We start from the raw sequence: 26,987 nt of genomic DNA, 5'->3' as shown, positions 1-26,987 counted from the left end.
TAGGGTACAACCTACAGTCTATGGCAGGGATGGGCAACTTTGGTCACAGCAAGGGCCATATTAATTTAATTCTCACTGCCAGAGGGCCAAATTGTAGCATACACAAACGTTTACAGTCAATTTTGTCTCCAATTTAACTCAACATATGCCAGTGATCAAATATTATTATGGACATACTTCTGGTTTTCATGATTTCATGGCAGATTTAGTCATGTTTTCTTCATGTTCCTTGATGTGTAAAAATTGACCTGAGGGCCACATTGAGGGTTGATGGGGGCCGCATGTGGCCCCCGGGCCGCCAGTTGCCCACCCCTGGTCTATGGGTACAACATACAGCATTTTTTCACAATAACAATAGCATATGTATCAATCCGCCTAGACATAATGAATACAGTCAATTAATATTACACCACACAATGTTTGTCTTTATTATTTAAATTAAAATGTAAATATTATTATTATATATGTCTGTTGGGTATCGTGCACTTTGGGTTCTTTTCTGTTGAATTGTATTTAATTATTTTTAGTATTTTGCATTTGTTATGTTCTTGCTGTTGTTTATGTTCTTCTGTGTTTGGTTTAGTTTGCTTTGTTCTTGTTTGTCAAAGCACTTTGTAAACCTGTGTTTTTAAAAGGTGTTATATAAATAAATAAAGTTATCATTAATCAGTCTGATACCTCAGAATCACACAGGCTCTTATTTCACTTGTTGCAAATCAAAACGTACAAATAGCCTAAAAGTAGCTGCATGTTAGACCATTATCTGTAAATATACAGTCTGTTAAGACATAAACAAAGTAACACGATTGCAGATGATTGGTTTGTTTGGCAACACTCAAGTTTCAGTTATTTGGAATTGTGCTGCATTCAAGTGCTCCTCGGATGTCGCATTTACCTTATAGTACTAGTAGCCTTAATAAGCACACCAACCTCCGAAGTCGTGATTACCAGTGGGAAATGTTGATGGTACCTCAGTTGTGAGGTTTGCGGGACGTTTCAGGGCAGCAGAAATGGCAGAAAACTTATAAACATGTTTACAATATAGCCTACTGAGACGACACAAAAAGGGACAACACACACAACTTTAGGCTATGCTAAGCCTAAAGTTAGCAATACAGACAGCTACCTAAGGAAATGTTTGTTAATTATAATGTTATTTTAGCTTGTAAATTAATTAAGATGTCAACTAGGATACATCTGATGTGCATTCCATGTTTTTCATTCTTCTGCTGAAGCACAAAAGAGCTGTAGCCTACTATTTGCTATAGGGAAGTCCATTATTTCCAAAGAGCACCTGAATGCAGCATTCGTTGCCTGCTGGCAGTCTGGGGGAGTACACAATAATAATCTGATGTTACTTTTTACTATATTGTATAACTGTTGTATAAAAATGTTTTCCATAATGTAGTGTTGTACTGAATATCAGCACACCTGTGATCTGGATGAAGTGCTGATATTCACACCTCATCATCGAGTGTGAAATAGTCTATCCATAAGATATATACTAAATTTAGAAAAAATGAAATCAGATATGGAAAGAGAGATTCTGATAGGAAGTAATACAATCTCAAATAAACAATGCCACAGGGCTAAAGAGCAGCTCAGTGTTAAAATTGACATAATCCAAGCTTTTATTGTTATCTTGCAATTAATATATTCATTAATTTAAGGGCTTTAGATGATCGGAGCCAAAACCAACTAGGCCGTGATATTATTTGTAACAGCATTGCTTGTTTATTAAAAACATATAATCACTACTTGTAACTCAGGGCTTCTTTACATTTCAACTATTGACCTGCAGGAGGCATAAGACAAAGATCTGATAATACCAACATAAGCGGCTGAGCAACATTCATAAACATATTGTGTTCAATTTAAGGGAGAAAAAACACTGAAGTTATAAATGTTATGTTGTGAGTGAGTTTGTTATCTGAAACTGAAGTCGTCTTTCTAATATTATAGGTAGCTTCACACATTAAACCGATACAGAGCTGTCAGTGGTCAAGCATAATTGATAACAAAACATCCCATCCGTTATAGACTTTCAATTTAAAACACTTTAAACACTTACTGAAACTCGTCGCTGTTTTAGACTTTATTCCAAGCAGAGTTGCCATAAATCGATCATGTGATATTTTTGGAGCCTTTAAGTTATGTTTGTTAACATCGCCAAATACAAAAGTTAAACTCTTTCACTCTTATTATTTTTTTAGGCTTGTTGAATAAAGAAGTCGATAAGTTGGGAAATATTCATTTTCGGACACAGTCAGTCTGGATTTCAAATTAAAGGTCTAGTAAGAAAAGTTAAAGTTGACTGAAAATGTATGGATGTTGATTTCTTTAGGATATTTTCAAATAAAAATGTTAGCTAAAAGACATATCTGTATGGATTTATTTATTTTTCAGAAAGAAAGACATCTAATCTCCCCTAAAGTGTAATGTCTCTGTTTATATTTCATTACTGTTTTTATTGAAGTGTAAAATAAGTAGGCTCAATTTAAATGTTGTGACTGGTTGAGACTGTGACAGGTATGATGGTAAATTTTTCTTCTCACAAATACAGTATGGAAAGGCATAATCTGAAAAAAGGGAATCTAAAATGTATTTGAAAAGAATAATATTTTAAATGTGAGTCATGTTTCACTTTAGTTTTTACACTGTATCATTGTAATGCACATCATTAATTATATTAGTTGGTTCACACTGATAGTTCCCATAACACCTTCGACATAAACAATTTTATCTTGAAAATTGTGTCATTGGCAAACCGGAATATGAAGTGTTGTTCGTGTTGCTCCTGAGAACTATGTCAAACATCTTCGCTATCGACTGCTACCGGATGGTTTCCTCCTAGTTGCACGGAAGTGATGATGTTTTCAAGGAGCTTCATTTTGTAAATTGCATTGCACAATCGCTAACGCCTGGTCGAGTGTCATGTGTCTTTTATGGTGATACCCCATTTATCAGACAGGCTCATTTACATAGGGCTGCCCTTTTGGTATCTTTTAAGGCCTAATAATCCATGTTTGTGTTAAATCCAAACTTATGGGAAGCAACAAATTAGCTACTTCCTACTGCTTTCATAAATCTCACTTAGTAAATCTTTTTTAGACTGCTACATTTATTAATCTTCATGCACATATGGGAAGTCAAAGAGCTAAAGAAAGGGCGTGTGGGTGCGTGCGCATGTCAATCCCTTGCAGCGACTATTCATCTAAAGCTGTCCTCTTTCTGAGCGTTTCGCAGAAAGGGGCCGGCCTGTCTTTATTTGGAAATCACATGAAAATAATGTGCCATTGTGCCAGCCAGTAATTTGTTTTTTTTTTACCCCGGGAGCATTCTGGGATTAATATTGCAATGCTTTATGCATGATATTGTCTGTTACTGCCTTCACTTTCCCCCTCAATAGTCTCCAGGGCTTGTCTTTCACAGTAGCCCACGCCCGTGCATAGGATGAAGTAAATGTTGATTATGCAATCAACTTTTCAGACCGGACACAGGCAAAATCCAAAACAATATGGATTCCAAGAAACTGCCGAAAACACCCAGAAGACGAGCGAATCACCATATATATATATATTGCATTCTTAAACACACATCGTATGTAGTGAATATTCTCCTCGCATTCCTGCCTCTCTCAGGCAAAGCAAGCATGCGCATGAGACGCACAGCTTTTGGCCTAATTTGGATATGGTAATGAGCGGCTCCGCACAGCCAATGGGAAGCGAGTGTTCTCTGCACGTGGTAGTGAAAGACCGCTTGGGAGGCGGGGCTAAGCTTAGGGGCTTTGATTAAAACCAGTGGCGAAAGACACAGCGCATTCAGTGTAGGGAGAAGCAGGGACTCACTATGAGGGGGAACTTTGTTACTATGAAACTTAAGAATATTTGCAAAATATTGTAAAAAAAATTATCAAAATCCCTCGTAAATCAATAACCTGCCCCTTAGGGTGTGAGGTTTTTTAGTTTAGTTCGCCCGGAAAGGGGCTTCTACACTCACTATTCTTACACTTTTTTTTTTTGAAAGAATGTGTGAGACAGACAGTTAGCAAAGCTAGCTAGCTAGCTGAGAGAGAGAGAGAGACACAGAGAGAGAGAGAGAAGGTGATACAGGCGGCAGGAGAACAAAAGATTTTTTTTTTTTTTCCGCGTTTTGACCGGTTGTACTGACACCAAGTCCATGCAGAACGTGTCATTACCATCACAATGCCCGTTTTACTTTTTCTGATAGACACGTCCGCTTCAATGAACCAGCGCACCCATCTGGGCACTACCTATCTGGACATAGCAAAAGGCGCTGTTGAGACTTTTATGAAGGTACTGTAACCAAGTCGTTTGACGTCATTGTGCTGTTGCGAAGCTGTCAAACCTCGAATATAATTCTCTACTGTATCTTCCACAGCTCAGAGGGAGAGATCCGGCGAGCCGAGGGGACCGGTACATGTTGGTAAATTTTGAAGACGTTCCGTTCGGGATAAAGGTAGAGTTTTGTTTTCGGGGTCATGTCCAGCTTTGCATTGACTTGTCTCTCCCCCCACTCTCTCTCTCTCTCTCTCTCCATCGCTCCTGATCACTACATCAAATTGTATAGAGGAAAAAAAAATCTTCCAGGAGGAGCTTTCATACCCCTTTTAAAACATGGCCGACATTTTGTTTCAGTGTGAGCAGCAAGGAACTCTGGGTGTTATTTATACAGCGAGGTGATATGAGAGAGGGGGGGAGGAGGGGGGGGGGGGCAGACTAGATTACTTTAGTTGTTTAGAAAAAAAATAGTTAGTTTTGACTGTGTAATTTCCCTCTCTGGGTAGTAAACGGGTCAAGAGCTTGGCTGCAGTGCTGTTCAATTATGTGGAGGAAGCAGCCCCATGTCTGTGTTTATCATCAAGCTTAAGTTAACCATTTACTTCTGCAGAGTTTGTCAGGTGGTCACAACATCTGTTTTTTTTTTTTTGTTAATTAATGTGTTACATTAATGACATGTTTTGTGTCTTGTTTTTGCTTTCCACCAAAAAAAAAAAAAAAAAAAAGGCTGGATGGAAAGAGAGCCACGCCACGTTCATGACAGAGCTGAGGAACCTCCAAGCAACCGGACTCACAACTATTGGCCAGTCCTTGAGGACCGCTTTTGATTTACTCAATCTCAATAGATTAGTGACTGGGATAGACAACTATGGACAGGTATGTAGCACTGAATAGGCAGAGAGGAAATAAGGTTTATAAAGCGTTATGACAAAGTTGCTATATAGCCGCCCCCACAGACCCCCCTTCACCCACTCCCAACTCCCCTTCCCCTATCCCCAGTCTTACAAGCATCAACCACCTGCATACAGTGACCCCACACACTTTCACGACACAAACACAACTGCAGCAAATAATGAAGACAAGAGAAATTACTTTTTTTTTTTTTCACTTTAGTAACTTTTATTGATTTCACCATTGAGCTGGTGGTGATTTTAAGTTTGCGTAAAATACTTAAAATGGGCTCTAAATTGGGGAAAGCTTCACGCTAATATTCTTTTAGATGCAAAAAAAAAAAGTTAAAATATTTAATTAGCTTAAGCCCCAAAGTGCACAGTATATCTTATTTTGAAGGGTTTCTTGCAGCTTTATAGGGAAAACAGTTGACGCAGTTTTCATTTAGTCGTTGTTTTATTTGCTACACCGAGCTGAGAGGCTGAAACGAATGCACTGTAATACAAAATATCTGTTGTGAATCCTGCCTCTACGAGGGTCATGATGCTCACTTTTAGTGAACCAGTTTTAAGATACTTGTTAGAACTGGAGATAGTCGAGTGGACGTGCTGTGAAGTTTTATTGCCTTTTTTTCCCCCCCAAGAGGCGTTTTTGACATTTAAAGTTCCCTCACTGATGTAAATGGTGTGGACAAAAAAAATTGAAACCCGTTGAAGAGATGCAAATCAATGTGAGTCAGCGCCTCTTGGCAAACGTAACAACTCAAAAACCAAACATTACAAATGTTATGAAGGGATGATTAAATGCCCGGCTGCTGTTTTTGAGTGCACTGCTGTTTGCGAGGGAAACTTGAAAAACAGTGAAAGAGCTACCTTCTTGTTCAGATTTGAGATAAAGCGCTGCTGCCTGCTGTGCCTTGTTGAGCAGATTCTTAGGCTTCTTTTAAAAAGATATATTTTTTGCAAAGATGCTTAAATTGAGGCAAATCTGTTAAAAGTTCTGCAGCTGGGATCCCTTTTCTGTTCAAGTCAGGAGCAAACAGAGAAGAAAGTCCTTGAATTATTTAAATATTCTTTACCCTAGATTAAGAATCTTTGTATGTACATAACAAGGCTCGACAAAAAGTGCACTTTAGTCCACAAACCCTAGATGCGACTTCAGTTTTGTTGCACAAATCAGTTGTAAGTTGTAAAACTCAAAACCAGTCTCTCCTGGAGCGGAGCTGCAGAGTCCATCCACAGCTGGAAACCTGCATTCTCATAACTTTTAATTGTGGCTGAATACGGGGGGGGAAAAAAAAGAAAATCTTCGTCGAGCCCACAACGTCTGTAACTAATTCGGTATGACTGGAACACTTCCAAAAAGTGCCGCCTAATGACATCACCAGTTGAAGTCTCTGGTCAAATTTCCACTTAGGGGAGGTAGTTGCTGAAAGAGAAGCTGTGGGAGACTGTGTGTACAGTTTGAAATACGGATTTATCTGCAACAGATGATAAAACCTTCTCTCATCATGTTATTACTAAAGACTGGACAGTTTTGCCCTGACTTCTTGTTAGAAAGAAAATAACAGCAGAAACTCAGGGGGAGTATCTACATCTACAAATAGGATTGCCTTCACTGTGGAAATTCATCGCAAACAGAATATTATTAAAGGAGCCCTTAAAGTCGACTGCAAGATAAATCCTTAGATTGTTGTTGACGTAGAATCTGGACGCCGGTTTTCCAGCGTTGAGGTAAGTCTGGAGGATGGGAGTAATAGTGGATGAATTTCCTGAGTAACAAAGGGGAAATCCCCACAATCCACATCATACATCCTGTATATACATACAGCATTCATGATGAGTGTCAAGACGCTCGAGGGGAGTTTGAATGTCAAATGCCGACCATGCTGTCAAGCTGGCAGTAGTGATATGGACTCGGAGGGCGCAAACAGCACTGTGCCGAGGCCAAGGTTAGGTTACTCCGTCCTGCAGCCGTCGCCACTGACCTCTAATGACAGGCTGATTGAACTGTATTTTTAAATTAATGACCCGTTCTCTCCTCTCGGCCCATTCAGAGCTTAAACAAGGTCAGTCTCAGAATAGGGGACACGCGCCCCTCTATACTTAAGTTGGCTTTGACATCACAGCCAGTGTTGTAATTACAAGTAACGAGTGTATTTAGCCTCTCAAAGTAAGTGTTAAAAGAGGGGTACTAAGTATTTAACGTATTATGAATTAATCTGACCTTATTTTGATAAGTGCTAATCTCTCAGTCGTTATAATATCCAAAAGTAATTAATTATTTGTTGTTAAACAGCTCGTGTCAAATAACTTAAGCTAACAATCCGCTAACCATCATATTAATTTGATAAAATGCATTTTGACATTTAAGAAGCCAAAGCATTCATAAAAATAGTCAAATAGTTTTTAGCTGATTAATTGACCTACTGAGTACTTCAGAGGCGCGTCCCGTCTTTTAAGTGTTTCCTTTTTTTTTTTTAAATTGTGAAGCTTTATTTTGCTGCGAACGAGCATTTCATGAAAGTGCTGCAGCTGAAGATGTGTTTATTTATCAGCAGATAGTGTGTTTAATTGTTAAACACATTTTCATATTGGGGGAACCTCTTGTCTTTTATCAGAGCTTAGTATCATATATCTAAAAAGCAGGACATCAGGTGCAGATGTTTCGTGATAAACCTCCTATCCTCTCAAGTCGGACAGAGAAAACATGATCAGGTGGGGCTCTTATTACCTGCAGGTTAATGTGAGACAGCCTTCAGCAGCGCCCTGATGACTCCAGACACTTTCTGTCTGTGTTTTCTCCGTTAGTTAGCTTCAGCAGCCGTAAATCAAAGCTGAACCAAAGTGATGCTGTGGCTTTTGATCGGCTTCCTTTGTATTTGAAGTGTCCCGTATAATAAGTCAGCATCGTCTGCTCCCCCACCACCTTTGGTTCAGAAAAGAAAAGTCAACTTTGATTTTTTTCGTCCCTGTGTTCTTGAATGCTAAGACGTTCAGTAGGGCAGAGAGGGAGAGAATAAAAGGGGAGGGGGGGGGGGTAATATTGCCCTGGAGTGCTGCTTGCTACAGTAACAAAGAACCCTCCAGGTTGCCATGCATCTGAGATGACTCTCCCCTGGGAGATGAAGAGGCGCATGGAGGCAGAGAGCGAGAGAGGCAGCGGGTAATCCCAACACTGATCACAGTTTCATTAAGAGAGCAGTGAAAGGGCAGAGGAGGGAGAGGACAGGGGAGGACGAGAGAGAGGAAATGATATGACCGCTGATGTTCGGCTGTAGGTTAACTTGTCAGCAGGGTGATGAACAGGACTTTAATGGATCTCCATCAGTCTGGGGGGGGGGGGGGGGGGGGGGGGGGGGATGTCAGCTGACCGGTGATCTTACTCTTCAGCTGCTTAGTTGACCGATCTTCTTGTCAGTTACAAGTCATTTAAGCTGCAATTGTTTTAATAACACGTTTATTTGCCACATTTGGTCTGTATCATGTTAGATGTACAATTTGCTATAAGATAAAACATTTAAAAGAGGTAAATTCAACATATCTCTTTTAATAAAGCACCTTTCATGCAAACATGAAGCTCAAAGTGCTCCATAGAATAGGATTAAAACAGCCCAGACAACATCAATTAAATAAATTACAACAAAGTTACAGAAATAAGTAAATAAGTAAATAAACATTTCTCCACATTTGATAGATGGAAATGTTTCGACACTTGACTCAAAAATGATCTTAACTCAACAGCTTGATTTCAGACAGTATAAAACCCTGCTTAATTTTCTCGATAGCACACTTAACACAAGATTAATGCTGCTTCATTTCCAAAGATGAATGTCAAAAAAATGAAGCAATCCTCCGTATTTGAGTAACTTAAATGTTGGGGTTTTTTTGGGGCATTTTTGCAAATTATAACATTAAACTGATTGATTAAAAAAGAAGCATATCATGTAATTTCTGTAGCCAGAGTAGAGATTTTTATTTGCCTTTTTTCCGCCTTATTTTTTCCCCGTAGAAATAGGACGTTACACGTACTTGAAAAATGTTTTTGACTTAAATGGACAAATGTCCTGGAGCTGATCTTGGAGCTGAAGTAGCTGCTGCTCTGATCATCAGTGATGAACTGATGTAATATCCCAAAGTCTAATTTTAATAGCTGTATTTGTCATGAGGGGGCCGTGGAGGAAAAAAAAAAAAAGACAAACGCCTGATTGCATAGCAACAGTAACCGCTAAGTGAGCCGGTGTGACACGGATGAAACCGTCACTCGTCTGGCAAGTTTAGTCCTCGCTGTCGACTCATTAGCATGCTAAGAAAGCGCTCGATATCATGAAAGGGATTTTGGGGAGTGAAAGAAAAACAACAACATTCAGGTTGTCATGGATACCTACAGCAGAGTGGATCCTGGTAGTTTCCTAGTCTTGTTGACTTTGGTCTGTTTGTTAAAGTGGACAGCTCCATCATTCAGCACAAACCGCAGCCTACAGGTAGGGTCCACTCTGAGCGGGGCCGCATCCATTAATAATCACGCCGCTGTCAGCAACAGGACGGTGTTTATGAAGAGTGTGCGACTGCAGCGAGGTTCCACCGTGCTGAATATCTGCTGACATGACACGTCGGCCCATGTCGAGGTTTTACTCTGTTAACCCACCAAGTTATTCTCCGGCCTCCGTGGCGTTCCCTCAGGGAAGAGGCACAGTGATAAATGTGCTGCTCCACTTTCATTTTATCAGTGCAGGGCTGCTGTCATGAATACTGTGGGGTCTAGGAGGGAAAAGTCGTTTTCTCAGGTAATGCACTGTGCCCGTATACACACAGGTCTCGGATGTGAAGACGTAGTCATTCTGCACTAAAGACTTGACTCTCACTGTTTCTTTTCATAACTCTCTCGAGTAAATGTTCTCTCGTCCACATTCCTGCCGACTTCAAATAGATCCCCCGTTTGTTATCGCTACTATGAAACATTATCTGCGCTCATTTATGCCTCAGAAGTGCTATAAATATACAGCTGCTTTATTCAGTCATGAGTTTTGCTCTTGGCTTCTTTGAATAACTTTTTAGTTGAACACATTCGGTAGCTCTCGTCTCCAATTTCAGGACAAACTTCCTAAAAAATGCAAATCCGCCAAAACTCTCAGTTCTTATAAATCAAGGCCGGAGACTCGTTTGTTTACAGCTGTGCTTAATTAAGTATTTTACTTTTATAACACTGCATCTTTTACATTTAATAACACTCTGATGGTATTTAAGCCTTTGTTTGACCTTCTTTATTTTTTCTGAGCTTTTTATCGGCTTGTTTTAATAACATCTGAATTCCCTCTCATCATGTCTTTCCTTCCCCCCTCGGCCATGACGCTTTAATGTTGTTGAAACGTGCTTTATAATTATTCAATTATCCAATTAATCTGGAGCATGTTTTTCCCCCCTCTCTGTTTATCAGGGAAGGAATCCCTTCTTCCTCGAACCCGCCATCATTATCGCCATCTGTGACGGCAACAAGTTGACCAGCAGCGGTGGAGTTCAAGACGAGGTCAGCCAAACTCTTACACAGAGGCGAAAAAAAGAAAAGGGGGTCTCTGCCAGTCAGGGGGGGGGGGGCTTCCTGATTGGCTGGATGACGGCTCAGCTGCCTGTCTGAGCACACAAACATGAACACAATGAACGAGCATCTTTTACTTTGTCAAATTGTCCTTTATCTCTCACTATAGAGGCTTCACATATTTATCTTTTAAATGTTTAATTCTTGAAGTTTGACCAATGAAAGCAAAGCAGCCTCACCATTTTACCTAACTTTAAATCTTCGGCAAGATTATTTCCTTAGAAGTGGGATAACGACTGAAATGCTCGTCAGTTTAAGCTTTTGATTTATTTCATGATTAGAGTCGCAGCTAACAAAAGATATGATTGATGATCGTGTTGATCATTAATTGCCAATGGATCGCAAAGCAGCCTTCAACATGAGCAAAGCCAAAGATGAGACATTGTCACCTCCTTTTTGATTCCAACCATCAAGAACCAGAATATCATGATTTGTGTCATTAAAAGTCAAAACAAACAAGCGAATATAAACTTTTTCTAAAGTTGTGGCTCATAGAATTGTCACAGTTTTTTAAAACTAATGTATCGTTATCGCTTTGTCTTTAAAATGTCAGAAATCGGTGTTATAAGGCCGACCTGAACTTCTCGTAACTCGTCATATTTGTCATCAACGTGAAACATTTGCAACGTTCAGAGGACATATTTTCAACAGAGAGGAGAAGCGAAAAACTTTGAGGTCAAGTGTGTTCAATTAAATCCTCAATTCTTCAGCCGCAATGTAATTTATAGCCTCTGTTATAATTCCAGGCTTGTGCTTATCCAGACTGAGAACAAGTTACAAGAAAAATGAACATGTTGAACTGTGAAAATGTGAAAAGATGAATCTCTTATTTGCAGGGAACCAAAGAGAAGACTGTAACTGTGATGGGATCCGGGGGGAGAGAGAGCACTAAAACTTATAATAGTTTGGCTTAGGGGGTCAGCCTAATTTCTTTTCTCCAGTCAATTTTTGTGCTTTATTGACTGCACTAATTCTGATAACTGAAATCTTGGTCTTGTTTGGGAAATATCTGTCAAATCGAATGCAAAAAAAAAATCTTAATTTTAGAGCAACATTTCTTGATTTCCCTTTAAAATCTCTAATATAAGTTGCACAGGTATATAGGAAGTCTGTTTTTTTTGGGTGGTTGCCCAGAGGGACAAAGGTTACAGGTGTCATCCTGGGTGGTGATTCCCATTGTGTTCAGTAGAGTCCACAAATCTGCAGTTGTGTAGCCCTTTCTAGTACCTGTAGCTGTTTGGTCCATGTGGAGTTTTCAGTCCTGCTAGCTACAGGTACGCTGGTTGAGCTCTTAGCCTGCGGTAAGGTTGATGGTTGTGAAGTATGGACCACCAGCAAGCTTACAATATTCAATGAATGGAGGCAAACTTTCAAGTCGAGTAATGAAGGTGATAGTAGCTGCATTTACAGTCATGACGAAGCTCTACATTGATTATTGTGCCATGAAAATATCTCTCAGCATTTTATATTGGTCCCATTGTTGTTAAAAGTGCATCTCAGGGTCGCTGGTAGCCTAGTGGTTAGTGCGTGCGCCTCATGTACAGAGGTGGTAGTCCTCCATGCGGATGGCCTGAGTTCCAACCTGGCTTGTGGCTACTTTCCTGCAGGTCATTCCCCACTCTCTCACTCCCCTGTTTCTGACATTATCCACTCACCTTTCTATAAGCAAAGGCTTAAAAAAAAAAGCCACATCAACGCTAACACAAAAAGAAAGCCCAAAACCAAATGTGAGAATGTGTTTGTGGATAATATAATGAATTAGATGCCTGAAAAACAAAGCACTTTATTAGTTTCCCATCCTGCTCATTGATTTTTTTGTTTTGGTTTAAAACAACCAGTGACATTAAAATAAACACTTCTTCAATATTAGGAATATAACAAACTGTCTGCAAACATATTTACATCGTCTCTTGGTTAAAGTACAAGTCATCATTTAGGCAAACACTCTCAAGTTATCTGTCGTTCATTTTGTCGTCAATACTCAGTCCTCTTGTTTTTCTCTCCTCCACGCTGCAGCTCCATCTGCCTCTGACCACTCCACTGCCGGGTAGCGAGCTGACCAAGGAGCCCTTCCGCTGGGATCAGCGTCTGTTCTCTCTGGTGCTGCGTATCCCCGGCAACGCTTCGGTGGAGCCCGAGCCCCTCGGTGGTGTCCCGCCAGACGATTCTCCAATCACCCCCATGTGTGAGGTCACCGGAGGTAGGCGGAAAAACCCAGCCGGTGGTTGGTTTATTTATGATGCATGTTTAGAAAAAAAAAAAGAGACTTCCTGATTTTCAACATAAAGGTCAGTTTACTCGTCATGAGGAGAATTACTTAGCCCATCAAGAAGAGTCACAGCGCTGTCTCCTCTAACTCAGAAGGACCAAATATCAGGTTTATCTTGAGTAAGAGTGACTTAAATATCTATTTAAAAACAAGACTAAACATGGGGAATGCAGTTTGAAAGATGAGGGAGTTTAACAGGCAGGAAAGGTTTTAATAGAGTTGCTATAAAGTTGCATTATGGGAATTGTAGGATTAAGTGTTTTGTTTTTAGTGCTTGACCCATAGGATTGTTCAGCCTCTGCTACACCCACCATTTATTTCTTCACTGTCTTTCAAATCTCTCGACTTCATTTATAGAAAAAAAAAGACTCTATTAATCTCCCATCACACTTCAAAGCAGTCAGATCCCATCATGAAATGTAAACTGATAATCCAATGAGATGGTGATGGCAAACAAAGGCTGTTTTCACATATATACACTCCTGAAAAATATCTAGATCATTTCAGAGGGACTGCTCCGGATATCCTCCTGTCTGTCCACATATGCTCCTCACAGCTGGAGACTATCCCTGTCAGGGAAAAAACACAGAAGGGGCATTTAGAAGCCTTTGTAAATATGTATTTTCATCCTTTATTATAAAGATAAAGTCAGAGATATATGTATATAATGTAGCCTGCACGAGACACTATGAATTAAAAACTCTAAAGTTATATTAATTTATTTTTAAAGCAATATCAACAGCCGGTTAAAATGAAAACATCACAGTTACACAAAACACTTTAATCATATCTTTGTGCTTTGTTGCGGTTTACAGTGCACCATTATTGTATTTAGTTTTCTGCAGACATTTTCTTGTAAGTGAATTTCATTATAACCTTATTTTGGAGAGACATAATAGTCAAACTCCTCCTGGGAGCCACACAAGCCTAATTTCTCCAGCAGAGCCTGCCGGAACATGCCGGGACCAGCTCAAAGTATTTATAACGCTCTATCAAAATAGATGTTTGTTAAATGCATTCTGTAGCAACAGCTGCTGAATCATCGCTGTCAATACAAAGACAGAGGGAGAATAATGTGCTTGTTTTAAAGGAGAAACTTAGACGGAGAGAGAGAGAGCGAGGGAGCCTTGGCAGCTCTTTCTGTTTCCAGTGAGGGACACCCCCCCGGGCGCTGTCTCAGCACCGTCTTGCTCAACATTCAGAGTTAACTTGTGTTTGCAGGTTTTGCTAGTTGAAGCGAAACGACCCAGTGTAAACACACAATAGTTTTAACCAGCGAGCACGTCTGCTGGAGCTGCTCTGGAGAGGTGGAGTGCTTTGTTTAAGTGCACTTCAGGAGTTATGGTAGATTAAGGATGGAAAGCCCAGATTGTCCCACCAGGATCAGGAAGATTTTCTACACTAACATAAACTCGTATAAGAATACTGTCAAGCCAATGATTATTGATCAGTACTTCCCTGTTCAGTTGTTAAAAAGCCAAAAAAAAAGGCAGTGGCTTTACTTCCTGTTTTAAAGGAAAACACCCAGAGATTTCAGATACCGTGTTCTGTTTTTAACTGAAACTGGTTTAGCACATGCACTACTGAACATTTCTAGAGAATATCATGACAGCGATCTTCTGTTACTAAGTGTTAACCCATCCACATTTATTTATTGTTATGAGAGAGAGAGAGAGAAGAAAGAAGCTGAGGAAATCCATATCGATGTACTAAGCAACCCTCTAAACAGTTTCTGGCCTGTCATGCACAGGGAGAACATGCATTCTAATGATCTTTACCTTAAAGAAAATAAAAACTGTCATAAAATATGTGATGGCTGGGTGCGCCGGTAGCATTTGGGTTAGTGCATGCATCTCATGAACAGAGGCTGTAGTCCTCCAAGCTGGCGGCCTGGGTTCAAATCTGACCTGTGGCTCCTTTCCCACATGTCATTTCCTGCTCTCAATAAATGTGGATGGGTTAACACTTATTGCTGACATTTTGCTACCTTTTTAAAGCTACTCTACACAAACAGCCCACTGATTCTGTTTGTTACCGTTACACAACGATTGACCTGAAATCAGGGCTTCTTTTCAGCCCCGAAACAGAAGTCACTAGTGGCAGCCATTATATATGTCATTGATGTGTAGGTCACTGTTCTGGAAAAGAAAATACTTGTATATATATTTTTTTTTTTGGCGCAAGTTTGGCAAATTGGCTGGTGTACTCAGCGAAGGCCACTTTTTAGGCAGCATTTATGTGACTAGTATCGGTTTGTGAATAATTCTTACATCTACTGGAAGTGGACTTTTATCCCTCCTGTCCCCCGTCCTCATGCCGCCTGGTTGTGGAAGCAGCCGGCAGGAGGAACAGACTAGAATGATGCTGATAGCAGGTTAAGATTAACAGAGAAAGAGAGCGAGAGAGAGAGAGAGAGACGAGCACACCAAAGCTCTGTGTCAGTGGTGCTGAATGCAGATCATGACACAGCTCCATTGTCAGTAACAGTCTACAGTACATGCTGCCTGTCCATTACTGCTGATGGCAGACCTGACACAAAGCCACAGCCTATTGAAATGAGTGAGTGAATGGGTGCATAACAAGGTCATTAGAGGTCAAGTTGGAAGCAGTAACGGGACAGACGGCTGAGTCAGATAACATGAATCAGTAGTAGTTTCTGAAGACGGCGTGTCTTTATTTATGATCTTTAATCATGAGACCTTCACTTTTCTGTGACTGATGCTGTGACAAAATCAGACACAGAGCTTTAGAGCTTCATTACATGCAAATGTACCTGCTGTGACTTCCTGTAAAATCTAGTGAGGACTGATACGGCCCCATTAATATGAGTGCCGTTGAGTGGAGAGCACTTTAAATGCTCTGTACCTGTAGGGAGGAACGACACCATTTTAAATTCAACTACTCTAAATTCACATACTTTCATGTTGTTTTCAGGATCAGTTAAAATAATCCTCTCTCAGGTTTGAGTAAAAGCGGGCCCCCATTTTCGGTCTGATTTTGTCAGGGATATAAAATTGGATTTGTCAGGCTTTGAATCCCAAATCTTGCAACTTTTATTTATGAGAAGAGCAATAAACAAAATTAACATATCTGGGCTCGATCTTGGCCCACTTCAGTCACTCCTTATCGACTTTAATTTAGCATCAAATTGATTCATATGAGATTCAGGGGCCACGATTAGGGCTGAGTCCTCATCTTGACTCTGTTTTGTGCATGTATTTCCCCCAGTTTCTCTCACGGCATATTTCCTGTCACTACATAGCGGTCCTTTCAAAATAAAATGCCAAGATAAATGTCCAAGTAGGAAACTGAATTTCTTTTAACACAGAAGCAGGTAGAATCCATGCAAATCAGCACAGTGCTAGGTTTGACCGATAAAGGCGTTAAAGTCATGAGTTTGCATTCGCCCCAGATAAATATGTCTGCAGATATGAAGGGGTGATTACAACAGTCTTGAGGTATGTGCATGTAATGCAACTGGTATCAGTAGTATGTAGAATATACAGAGGTAGTGAGAGAGAGAGAGAGAGAGCACATATTTGTTTCATTGGCAGCCTGTGAATTGGGTCAGATTTACCATGGTGTGTTCATTGTCAGGTTTGTCTGAAATAGAGAATCAACCATGCCCGCCTGTAAAAGGAGGAACTCACCTAAAGAAAATGTGGTAAAAATAATCTGGCTTTCAAAATGTAGTGTTCCTTCTTTTCCTCCATTTTCTACGATATAACTTCGAGGACATTCATGATTTCTGTTACAGAAAGCTGCACTCATTTAACATTGTCCACTGTGTTTTAACTATGGCTAATGTTCCCTGTGTTTACTGTAATCATTGTGGAAGTGTTCACTCATTGTGACCGAGGGAAAAGAGAGGAGTCATCCGTCCGTGCCGTTCTCACAGCTGCGTGGAGACTTTCAGTCGGCTCAAACTCTCTCTTTTGTTTTATGGCTCGTTTAAGGTGTAATTCAGCTCTAAGTGTGTTCCAGCAGAAGCAGACAGCTGTTTTAAAAGTCCTGATAAACTCACTGAACACAACCTGCCCCACTCCACACACACAGAGAGACAAAGTTAGAATCTGGTGAAGATATTCGAGATTTCAGGAGTTTAAGAGCCACATATTTCCCTCAGGTGTTGCAATAAATAAATAAAAAGGTTTTATTGTTTCCACTTGTTCCTCAAGTGAATAGAAATGTGATTTCAAATGAATGATGCTGTTCATCTTGGTCTGATGGCTAACAGCAAAAAAACGTTTGATAGAGAAAGTGACAATAAGAGGTTCCATGTGTTATTTACTCAGCTTGTTCCACTGCCCCCTAGTGGTTAAAAACTGAACGACAGCAGCTAGATAGATGGGAAGGGATTCAGCTTTTATAAAGAAGTTAAAAATAAATTCCTCCTTCAGTAATGTTTATTTAACTAAATTCTTAGGTGTATGTTGTCATGACGTTGTGTTTTTTTTTAATTGTGTTTTGCAGGTCGTTCCTACAGTGTCTTTTCCCAGCGTATGTTGAATCAGTGTCTGGAGTCTCTGGTGCAGAAAATCCAAAGTGGAGTGGTTATAAACTTTGAGAAAACGGGGCCTGACCCTCCTCCTTTAGAAGGTAAGAGACACCTCTGTTTGTCCTCATGAAATGTATTCCCGACTCTTATTTCTCTTAAGACCTTTTATTGATGGCTGCTGCGCTGCATCTGTCTGATTAGGAGAGATTCTCTTCGCTCTCTCCCACTCACTGTTCTTTTCTAATCCTCTTTTTTTTTCCGCGTCTCTTGTTCATAAACGGCTGGTGTGATGTCGCTGTTTGAACCCCCACCTTTTTTTCGTTTTTAAACTGCCCACACACTGTTACAGTTACCATGTTGTTGTTTTTCATACCGTACCAAACAGACCTCTTGTGTGTAAGTGCACTGGAATCAGTTTGGCTGTGTTGTTTCTGTCCCTGCAGATGCTCCTCCTGAGGCGTTGAAGTCTGGTCCACAGCCGTGGCATTGTTGTCACAAGCTGATCTACGTACGACCCAACCCTAAAACCGGTGTCCCCATCGGTCACTGGCCTGTCCCAGAGGCCTTCTGGCCGGACCAGAACTCCCCCACGCTGGTAAGAAACCCTTTAGGAGTCTCAGTGCAGGTAGTCTGCAAGAAAGCTTTTGTATGGAAACATGTTGCATTTCTGTCTTTGACCTGGAGCTCACACTTTTATTCATGACCCAGAGCAGAATAATCCTCAAGTTGTACAAAACCATACAAAGATTATCTCTAGATTGATTCGTTCAAATTAAAAAGGCCAAGCAGTTCCCACTTCAATTTCTGAGTGAGAAGGAAGTAGTGAAATTAATAAAACTGAATTTTATGGCGCACACATTGCACAGTGTAATAAACAAAGGAAGTAGTTTTTACAGGATGAAGCACAAGGGACGATATGTTCTTTTTTCAGACACATCTTTTTTGAACATTTCAGTTGTTTTAATAACTTCGTTAGACAAAGTGTGTGTAGTCAGGAAATGTGCATGGATGAATCATGCATCATGTCGGTCTATGGTCCTTTTTGTTCTCACAAAGACAATAAACAATAAAACTTTAAAAGCTCATGCTGCTCAGTAGAAGCCCCTCCTTCAACTCTGAAGGCATTTTTTTTTCTTGCATAACTTCCATTAGGCTAGAACTTTATTCTGATAGTATTTTCTAAAACGTAACTGAAACAGTTCTGCTGTGGCTCCATCAATATTTAATGATATATCTCCCCTGACACTCATTATGGAGACCATCAAGTCAGATGAACCAGACACTTCTTTAACTTGTTGATAATTATTCAGGGAATCAAGAAAGCGAAAGTCTTCTTCTTATTAGGGTGGTTTCACACTTAGGATCCGAGAACGCTTGACCCCAAAGTCCAGTTCATTTGACAACACACACCTGCCGTACTCAGGTTGGGGTACAGTGCCCGAGTCCACTTGAAGAAGTGGTCTTGGGCATGAATCCTGTGTAATTCAGTACAGTCTGTGGGAGATGTGAACGCAACCATGCTCACACAAGGAAGTGGACCGCTATAAGACGTCATTCTAAACATTGTCCTGTCGCTTAAAAACACGTTGTATCCACGCAGCACGGGCACATTTCATCCTCTGAGCTGCACGGTACATGTGGACGTAGAAAGAGGGTCGTTGTTTGCGTCTCAGAAATAACGAAAAACATCCGCGGTAAGCAGGATGGACTCAGCCCGCGCGTGGTTACCTCTTCTTTCTGCTTTTTGGCGGATTTGCAAACCAACTATGTGCATACTGCCACCTGCTGGGAACATACAGAAGTGTACTCTTACAGAACAATGTTACTAATGTGAACTCAGACCAGCGGGGGAGGGGGGAGACAATCGTGCCTAATGTGAAAACGCCCATATAAATGAAAGCCTTTTGTTTTCTTGATATAATAACAGAACTTCACCTGTAGACAGGAAAGGAGCTTTGTTATCCCAATTGAATTATGGAAATTAATAGTTTGTGTTTTTGTGAAAGTGGAATTTAAAAAAAAAAAGCACAGTCACACATTGTTTTGTACAGCATGAATAACATCAACGTAAATACTGACACTAAAAATAGGTTTCTGTGTAGGATTAAATGTGAAGCATCATTGACTACAACAGTGTTTACCTCTCCTTCTGTGCCCCCTCTACAGCCCCCCCGCTCTGCCCACCCCCACGTTCGCTTCTCCTGTCTGGACGCAGAGCCGATGGTGATTGACAAGGTTCCCTTCGACAAGTACGAGCTGGAGCCCTCGCCTCTCACGCAGTACATACTGGAGAGAAAGTCCCCCCACACCTGCTGGCAGGTACGGCACCATCAGAGAACACGACAGGAAATGACTCACACGCGCACCCACACACACACACACACGTTGATATAGTTTCATATTTATAACACTGTGATAAACATAAATGAAAATCTCTTCTTCATGTTGCAGTAAGAGATTCACGGCCACCACAGGCTGTGTCCCATTTAGCCAAATTGAAAGTCTGACAGAGATTAAATGAGGTGAAAGCAGGGTGTGCTGAAGGTGCAGTCATCTTCACAGAAATAGGTCATACTTTTCAGCAGCAGGTGTACGGGTTAGTGGACTTAAGTGATGCTCGACTAAGGCGACGGATCCCATTTACAGTCACAAAACCAGCAGCTCAACGACTCATCAGACGCCTATTGATCCACTCAACACAAAACTCTTAACCTAGATTTCTGCAGGTCATATATGTTCTCTGTTTGATGAAGTATTAATCACACGTTGTTGACTGTTTTTTTTTATCTCTCCGTGTGTTAGGTGTTTGTATGTAACAGTGCCAAGTACAGTGACCTGGGTCAACCCTTTGGCTATCTGAAGGCCAGCACTGCTCTGAACTGTGTCAATCTGTTTGTGATGCCCTACAACTACCCCGTACTGCTGCCACTTCTGGGTAAGACTGATGGATCCTTTTTATGTCTTGCACTCTCTGTTTGTTTGGGGGGGGGGGGGGGGGGGGTATGATTATAGATGATATGTCTGTGAAAATAATCCAAGAATGATTTTCCCCATTAGCCATTATCACATCTGTTCTTATCTTGCAGCCATCATCTGCCCATTTGTGCCCTTTTCCTTGTTTTTGTGCCGTGTCTTTATCCCCTCTCAATAGTTTTTAGCATATGTGCTAATGTGGTGAAACTATTATTATCAGTGTAGTTCATAGGTTCATTCATGTGATATGTCAAATTGCTGTCTCGTACGACTTGTACTCTTTTACATCAGAGGGATGTTGTAACAAAGTTTTTTTTTTTTTTTTCCTCTGAACGCAGACGACTTGATCAAAGTGCACAAGTTCAAGCCGACCATCAAATGGCGGCAGTCCTTTGAGAACTACCTGAAGACCATGCCGCCATATTACATCGGGGTCCGTGCACACAGCATCTTTCTTCAGCTCCTTACATTTTATTACATTTGGAAACTTACTTGTATGTTGATGCTGTTCTTGTCTTATTGCTGTGTTGTTGTTTTTTTCCCCTTCCACAGTCCCTGAGGAAGGCTCTGAGGATCATGGGAGCACCAAACCTGCTGGCAGACAACATGGAGTACGGTCTTAGTTACAGCGTGGTCTCCTATCTGAAGAAACTCAGCCAACAGGTACGAGGACGTGTTTGTGTCTCAATGTGTTTTTTTTTTTAGATTGAGTCGCCCTATTTGGGATTTTGGGATTGATTAATGTCCATGAAAATTAATTGGGGCCCAAGCTTCAACGTAGCAGAGACCCTATTGTTTTTCATTGGAAAAATTGTTTGAGCTGGGGGATTACAAGGCGGAGAACAAGATCACATCCAGCCCTTTAAAAAAGGATCTCCTGGAGACTGAGCGCCTCCACTTTAAGCAGGAGAAAAGCTCCCTAAAGGACGAGATGGAAAAACGGCGCTTCACTTTTTGTCTCTTGGCTGGAGGAGCAGAACCTGGAGAACAGAAAAGTAAAGGTCACTCTAAATGAGGCCAAACAGCACCTGGAGACTCATCTAGTTCAGCAGCAGGAGGAAAAGTCACCCCCCCCCCCCCCTCCCCCTTTCAGGCCGCCGAAGAAATCAAAGAGACTGTATAGGAGAAGGAGCCGCAGAAGGAGGAGGTCCAGAGCTCTGTGTGGGACCAGGTAGAAGAGCTTGAGAGCCAGATAGCAAAAAAAAAAAAGAAATCCACAGCCACAGGAAATGGTGCAGAAAACTTTTCTGCTGCTGCTGAACCCTGGCTCCACGACTCTCCGCTCAGGGAAACAAACTTTACACAGTTAAAGGGCAAATCTAACCCAAGCAATTACCCCCCTGAAAATTTAAATCAGGCCCAACAAAGCTGAAGTATCCGAAGAGAACTTGTACATGATTACAGGAAAGGCAGAGCAGCACTTCTACTCCTTTATAAGAGTCAGCATATTCAACTTCTGTTTGCCTGCTGACATCTCATGAACATATTCGTGCTGACATCATTGAATCACACCCAAACCTGTTGTTTATGTTTTTTTTAATCTAATATTATACATATATTATTGAGAGACTGAATATTAGTCATTATAATGTCATAAGTAGGTATCATTAATCATGTGTTTTAATTCTGCTCCCGTTTCCAGTCCAAGATCGAATACGACCGCCTGATCGCCACGATCGGTAAGAAGCTGCCTCCAGAAGCTGGTATGAAGGTGCGATGGCGTGGCGGCGGATTATCTCTGGCCCAGCGGAGAGACTTCATCCAGCAGCTGCAGAGTCTCACGGGAGACACACCCCTTCTTCCCCTGGAGCTCAACCCCAAAGAGTTTCAGGGCTTTCAGCTGGCTCTGCTCAACAAGGTACATCTTACCTGTTCTTCTGTTATAAGCCATGGTTATTCAGTCATGAATACAGACACTAATGAGGTGTGTTTAATTGGACAGATGATGCTACTTTGTATGATTATTTTATGTTTGAAGGTTTTATTTAGGCCTTCATTTAGAGATAGGACCGTGTTTAAAGTCAGAAATCGGGGACAGAGAGAGTGGGGAATGACATGCAAAAAGGAGCCCCAGGTCGGATATGAACCCGGGGCGTCCGCTTGGTGGACCACATCCTCCAATATATGGGCGTGCACACTAACCACTAGGTTACTGGCGACCCTTTTGTATGATTATTTATTTTTTCTAATGTTTATGAGTGTAGGGACAAGTAAGAAACTAGTAGGCCAGAGCCACACGGTGCACTTATAGCCAAGCTCATTTGCAATACCCGTCCCTAGATGGGCCTATAAAATGCAAACCAACAACAAAAACAAAAGACACCATTCTTCCTGGTTTTCCATCCTTGAGTTTATTGAAAGTGCTTATGTTTTATTTTTTAAATAGTCTTTAATAGTCCTTTACATCCACTGTGTCATGATCAAAGTTCTCTAATAACCAGAAAACAACCATCTCTTCTGACCTAAAGAAATGTAAACATCTCTTTTTTTATAACCCCCCTTTTTCTTCCTCATCAGAGCCTAAAGCCGCAGAGTTTTAGGAATCCTTACGACATCCCCCGGAGCCACCTGCTGGACCAGCTCAGCAGGATGAGGAGAAACCTGCTCAACACCAGCGTCTGTAGCCTCAGAGGGCAGGACTCAGGTAAGTCACTATGCAAGTCCATTTATGACACCCATTAATGCCTGGTCATATGATATGCTCTGTTATTTCTATAAACACTCGCCCACCGCTTGGTGCTTTTCTCTGTCTCCTGTGCAGACCAACTCCACAGCGTGCCAATTGCCCAGATGGGCAACTACCAAGACTTCCTCAAAGCTGCTCCTCAGCCTCTTCGAGACGCGGACCCCGAACAGCCCAAACGCCTGCACACGTTCGGAAACCCCTTCAAATTAGACAAGAAGGTACTGACTCGTATGAAGCCTAACAAAGAAGCAGATGAAGGAAAACTAATGTCAGAAACACGTGGATTGAACGTCCTCCTCTCCTCTCTCTTAGGGCATGATGATTGACGAGGCGGATGAGTTTGTGACCGGCCCTCAGAACAAGGGGAAGAGGCCTGTAGACAGCAACAACATGACGGGTGGAGGGCCGAAGAGACGACGCTGCATGTCCCCTCTGCTGCGTCTGGGCAGGGCTTACACCCCTCCTGTGACGCCACCTGCCAGCCCTCGATCAGGTGAGAGTGGAGACGGGTGTTATTACAATTTGTGTTTGTATATATGGATAGTCCCACAGAGACTGACTCGCCCTAACTGCTGAGTATTTTATATTCCTACATGTATTTTTTAAAATCTCTGTACCTGCAGACATTGACATGAGTGACGGAGCCCCTGAGCCTGACCTGATCATAAACCACCTGAATGAGAACCACTACAGCTCAGACTCAGATGAGTCGGATCATCCCTCGGGGCCTGCAGACCACCAGGAGAACCACACATCAGCGGAGCCCCAGGACCTGGGTCTGCACGAGGACGGGGACGGGGACGGGGACGGGGAAGGGGACAGGGAAGGGGACGAGGAGGAGAACGGAGAACTCCAGGCGGACGAGCTCCTGCCAGGCAGCGAGGGAGGAGCAGAGCTGCTGCTGCTGGAGGACCAGCCGCCTCGCTACCTGTCACCTACGGCTCTGAAGAAGCACATTCACACCGAGACGACGAAGGTCAACAACGAGCTGAGGACACTCATCACCAAGGAGATCCGAAAACCCGGCAGGCGTACGTAGACAAAGACTGTGTTTGTCTTTAACACACACTTAGTTGATTGTTTTTTTTTTCTTTGAAGATGCTGTGGATGGATTTTATCATCACATTAGTCTAACCCCAAGATATTTCCTGTTTTCACCGAGACGTAGGATACGGTCTTTAAAAAACAACAACTGTTCTCTTTGTGTTTTAGACTACGAGAAGATCTTCCTCCTCCTGAAGCAGATCCAGGGCACTTTGGACACCCGGCTCATCTTCCTCCAAAATATCATCAAAGAGGCGGCCAGGTACAGAGTTTAACCCTTCGTTTGTCACATCATGACCCCGCTCTTCATTCAAAATAAGCTGAAGATTGGCTTCACTTCTAAATCCTGTAACGTCGTGTATATTTCTTCAGGCCTTCCAATCACAATATGTCTTCAAAAAAAGAACAATTCTGTATCCTGGGGTTTGAATTACTACCAGCACAAGTTTAGAACTTAGAAAATAAGAAAATCGTATTATGTTAAACACTGACAGGTTTAATTCAAAGTCTAGTAAGTTTGGGGAAAACTAAATTGAAACTGTAATATTTCCAGAATACTTGAATTAAGACTAAGACATTAGACATAACATTTTAATTTGAGCTGATGTTTTATGTACAAAATTACTAATAGAAATAGATCCATTTTCACTATCTGAAATGTAACCATCCTGTTATTTGTAAAGGGCATTTCTCAGGAAGTCAGCTAAACTCTATTTTTTTACAAATGCAAAAATGTGTCTTTGTTGAGGTGCCTTGAAAGAAATTCAAAAAGCACCACATTTCACTCTTAAATAGCTTGTTCAGGACAGGATAGCCTAGCGGTTGTCGCGCTCCCCTCGCCTCAGCGGCTGTGGGTACAAATCCAACCTTGACCCTCTGCTCTCTCCTCCCAACAATTCCTGTCTCTCTTCAGCTGTCCTATCTAATGAAGGCAAAAAGAGAAACGTAAATAGAACTGAATTGGTGCCAAATTCAAACCGTAACTCATCATTTTCACTTTGTTTCAAAGGTTCAAGAAGCGTGTTCTCATCGAGCAGCTGGAAAACTTCCTGGAAGAGATCCACAACAGATCCCTTAACCTGAACCACGTGGACACGCTCTGAGACCGGCTCATTCCCGAACTGAACTTAACTGATAACGAACCCGACAGCTCTCCACATCCTTCTAAATCCCCTCTTCCTCTCTTTCACCGGGACCCACACGGAGACGGGACAAGACGGCATCCAGCCCTTCAAACGATCATCTCTTCAGAGGATTCTCTGATTTATCTCAACATGACTGAAGGTCTGGTTGGTTTGCACACAGGATGAACTAAAGGCATTCTGACTCTGGGGGAAGCAGGATGAAGGAAGCTGCTGCAGGTGAAGCGTTAGATGTTTGTGAACTCGTCCTGAGGCGTTCCCCGTCAGTATCCTCCTCCCCTGAGTCGATCTTGTTCTTTTTTTTAAAGAGTCAAATCTAATCGGTGGATAAACTACAGGGGAGTGTAGGACTTGTCATGTTACGATTATGATGATGTGACGTCCTGACAGTGTGGGGAAAGGGTTCAGGGTTGTGTGTCAGCCAACTCAGGGTCAACCAGGATCCAACGGAAATTCTCATGAAACACTTTTCTTCTCTCATGCCTTTTCCACTTTTCCCTCCTCTGAGGTGATTCTACGTTTCTGGCGTTTTGTTTTCCGTGGGAGGATGAGAGTCTGTCGTTCTGTTTTTAAATCTACTTTCTACACTCCACTAACAGAAGCACTCCACTGCTGTTAAAAATAAAAGGTATGACTTAGCTCAAGTATTAAATTTGTCAACTTGTGGTTAACCTACCAAACTGACGATTAATATTACCGAGTAGAACTTAAGAATATATTAAACCTGTTGTCCTTCTGGGATACGAGCTGATTCATAGTTAATATTCTGTGTTTTTTCAGAGCAAGCTGTACCAGTTAAAAATCATATGAATGATGCGACATCATTGGTTACAAATGTTGAAATACAAGAGGGAAGCGCTCAGGAACTCGCACCAATGGATTAGAATCAGCAATAACATTGGAGACACTTTTACCCCGGGTTTTTATGCTAATTTTGGCCGGAAAAAAATGCTCAAATGAAAACAGAAATTGTTGTCCCCTGAAGCGTGATGAACAGAGGTCTCGGATGCCAGCTTGTCCCAACGTGCTGGTCGCTGCCAAATAACTCAACCCACCCCCCCCCCCCCCTAACCCCCCATCCCCCCATCCCTCCGCCATGAATCTCAAACCAACCTCTTGTCACTTAACCGTGAATGCACTTGTGTACATTTGAGAATGTTTATTTAATGTAATTTAAACGAAAAACTACCTTTTTTGGTTCTGGAAGTTTTTGTTCTTTCTTCCAACACTATATATTTTTTTGTCAGATCTGTTCAATTTTTCTTCTCAAATATACACAAACGACCAGAATTAAGGCGTAGAGGTCAAGAGTTGATTTCGGATTCAGAGGGCAGCCCTCTTCTGTTCCCTCCCTCCTCGGACAGGGACCAAAATCTGCCATACTTGTCTTTGTTTGTGAAGAGGCCGCTACCAAAAGAGTATTTTGAATACACTGTAAAGATGTAAATAACCCTAGAGTACTATTTAAAGAGAATGTTCAGTGGAAAAATGGCCTTTTTGTAAGTATTTCCATGAATAAAGTTTCTATTTTACACTGTGAAGGGCCATGTAAATAAAGTGTTCTGTAAAGATGTGACTCTTTGTGTTT

At 41.5% G+C, this 26,987-nt stretch overlaps 1 protein-coding gene across 1 annotated transcript; it reads left to right on the top strand.

Annotated features, from left to right (window-relative positions):
• Positions 1-3,893: 3,893 nt before the first annotated feature.
• Positions 3,894-26,975, top strand: ints6 (integrator complex subunit 6). The gene is made up of 18 exons (XM_061053118.1): positions 3,894-4,316; positions 4,402-4,479; positions 5,028-5,177; positions 10,629-10,718; positions 12,804-12,987; positions 17,530-17,655; positions 17,998-18,149; positions 19,721-19,873; positions 20,357-20,489; positions 20,866-20,960; positions 21,080-21,190; positions 22,170-22,385; positions 23,045-23,171; positions 23,289-23,431; positions 23,526-23,706; positions 23,837-24,244; positions 24,426-24,519; positions 25,267-26,975. The coding sequence occupies exons 1-18, from the start codon at positions 4,206-4,208 to the stop codon at positions 25,358-25,360; spliced, it is 2,646 nt and encodes an 881-aa protein (XP_060909101.1). The 5' UTR covers positions 3,894-4,205; the 3' UTR covers positions 25,361-26,975.
• The last annotated feature ends 12 nt before the right edge of the window (positions 26,976-26,987 follow it).

Source organism: Labrus mixtus, chromosome 13, assembly GCF_963584025.1.
Source record: "Labrus mixtus chromosome 13, fLabMix1.1, whole genome shotgun sequence".
NCBI classification, from domain to species: domain Eukaryota; kingdom Metazoa; phylum Chordata; class Actinopteri; order Labriformes; family Labridae; genus Labrus; species Labrus mixtus.
The sequence above is the reverse complement of the archived record's forward strand: the minus strand, read 5'-3'. Positions and strand labels throughout refer to the sequence as shown.

Coding starts and splice junctions, on each gene's coding strand:
- ints6 (XM_061053118.1), top strand. CDS start 4,206: ATGCCCGTTTTACTTTTTCTGATAGACACGTCCGCTTCAATGAACCAG. Junction 4,317..4,401: donor CTGTTGAGACTTTTATGAAG/GTACTGTAACCA, acceptor TATCTTCCACAG/CTCAGAGGGAGAGATCCGGC. Junction 24,245..24,425: donor GATCCGAAAACCCGGCAGGC/GTACGTAGACAA, acceptor TTTGTGTTTTAG/ACTACGAGAAGATCTTCCTC.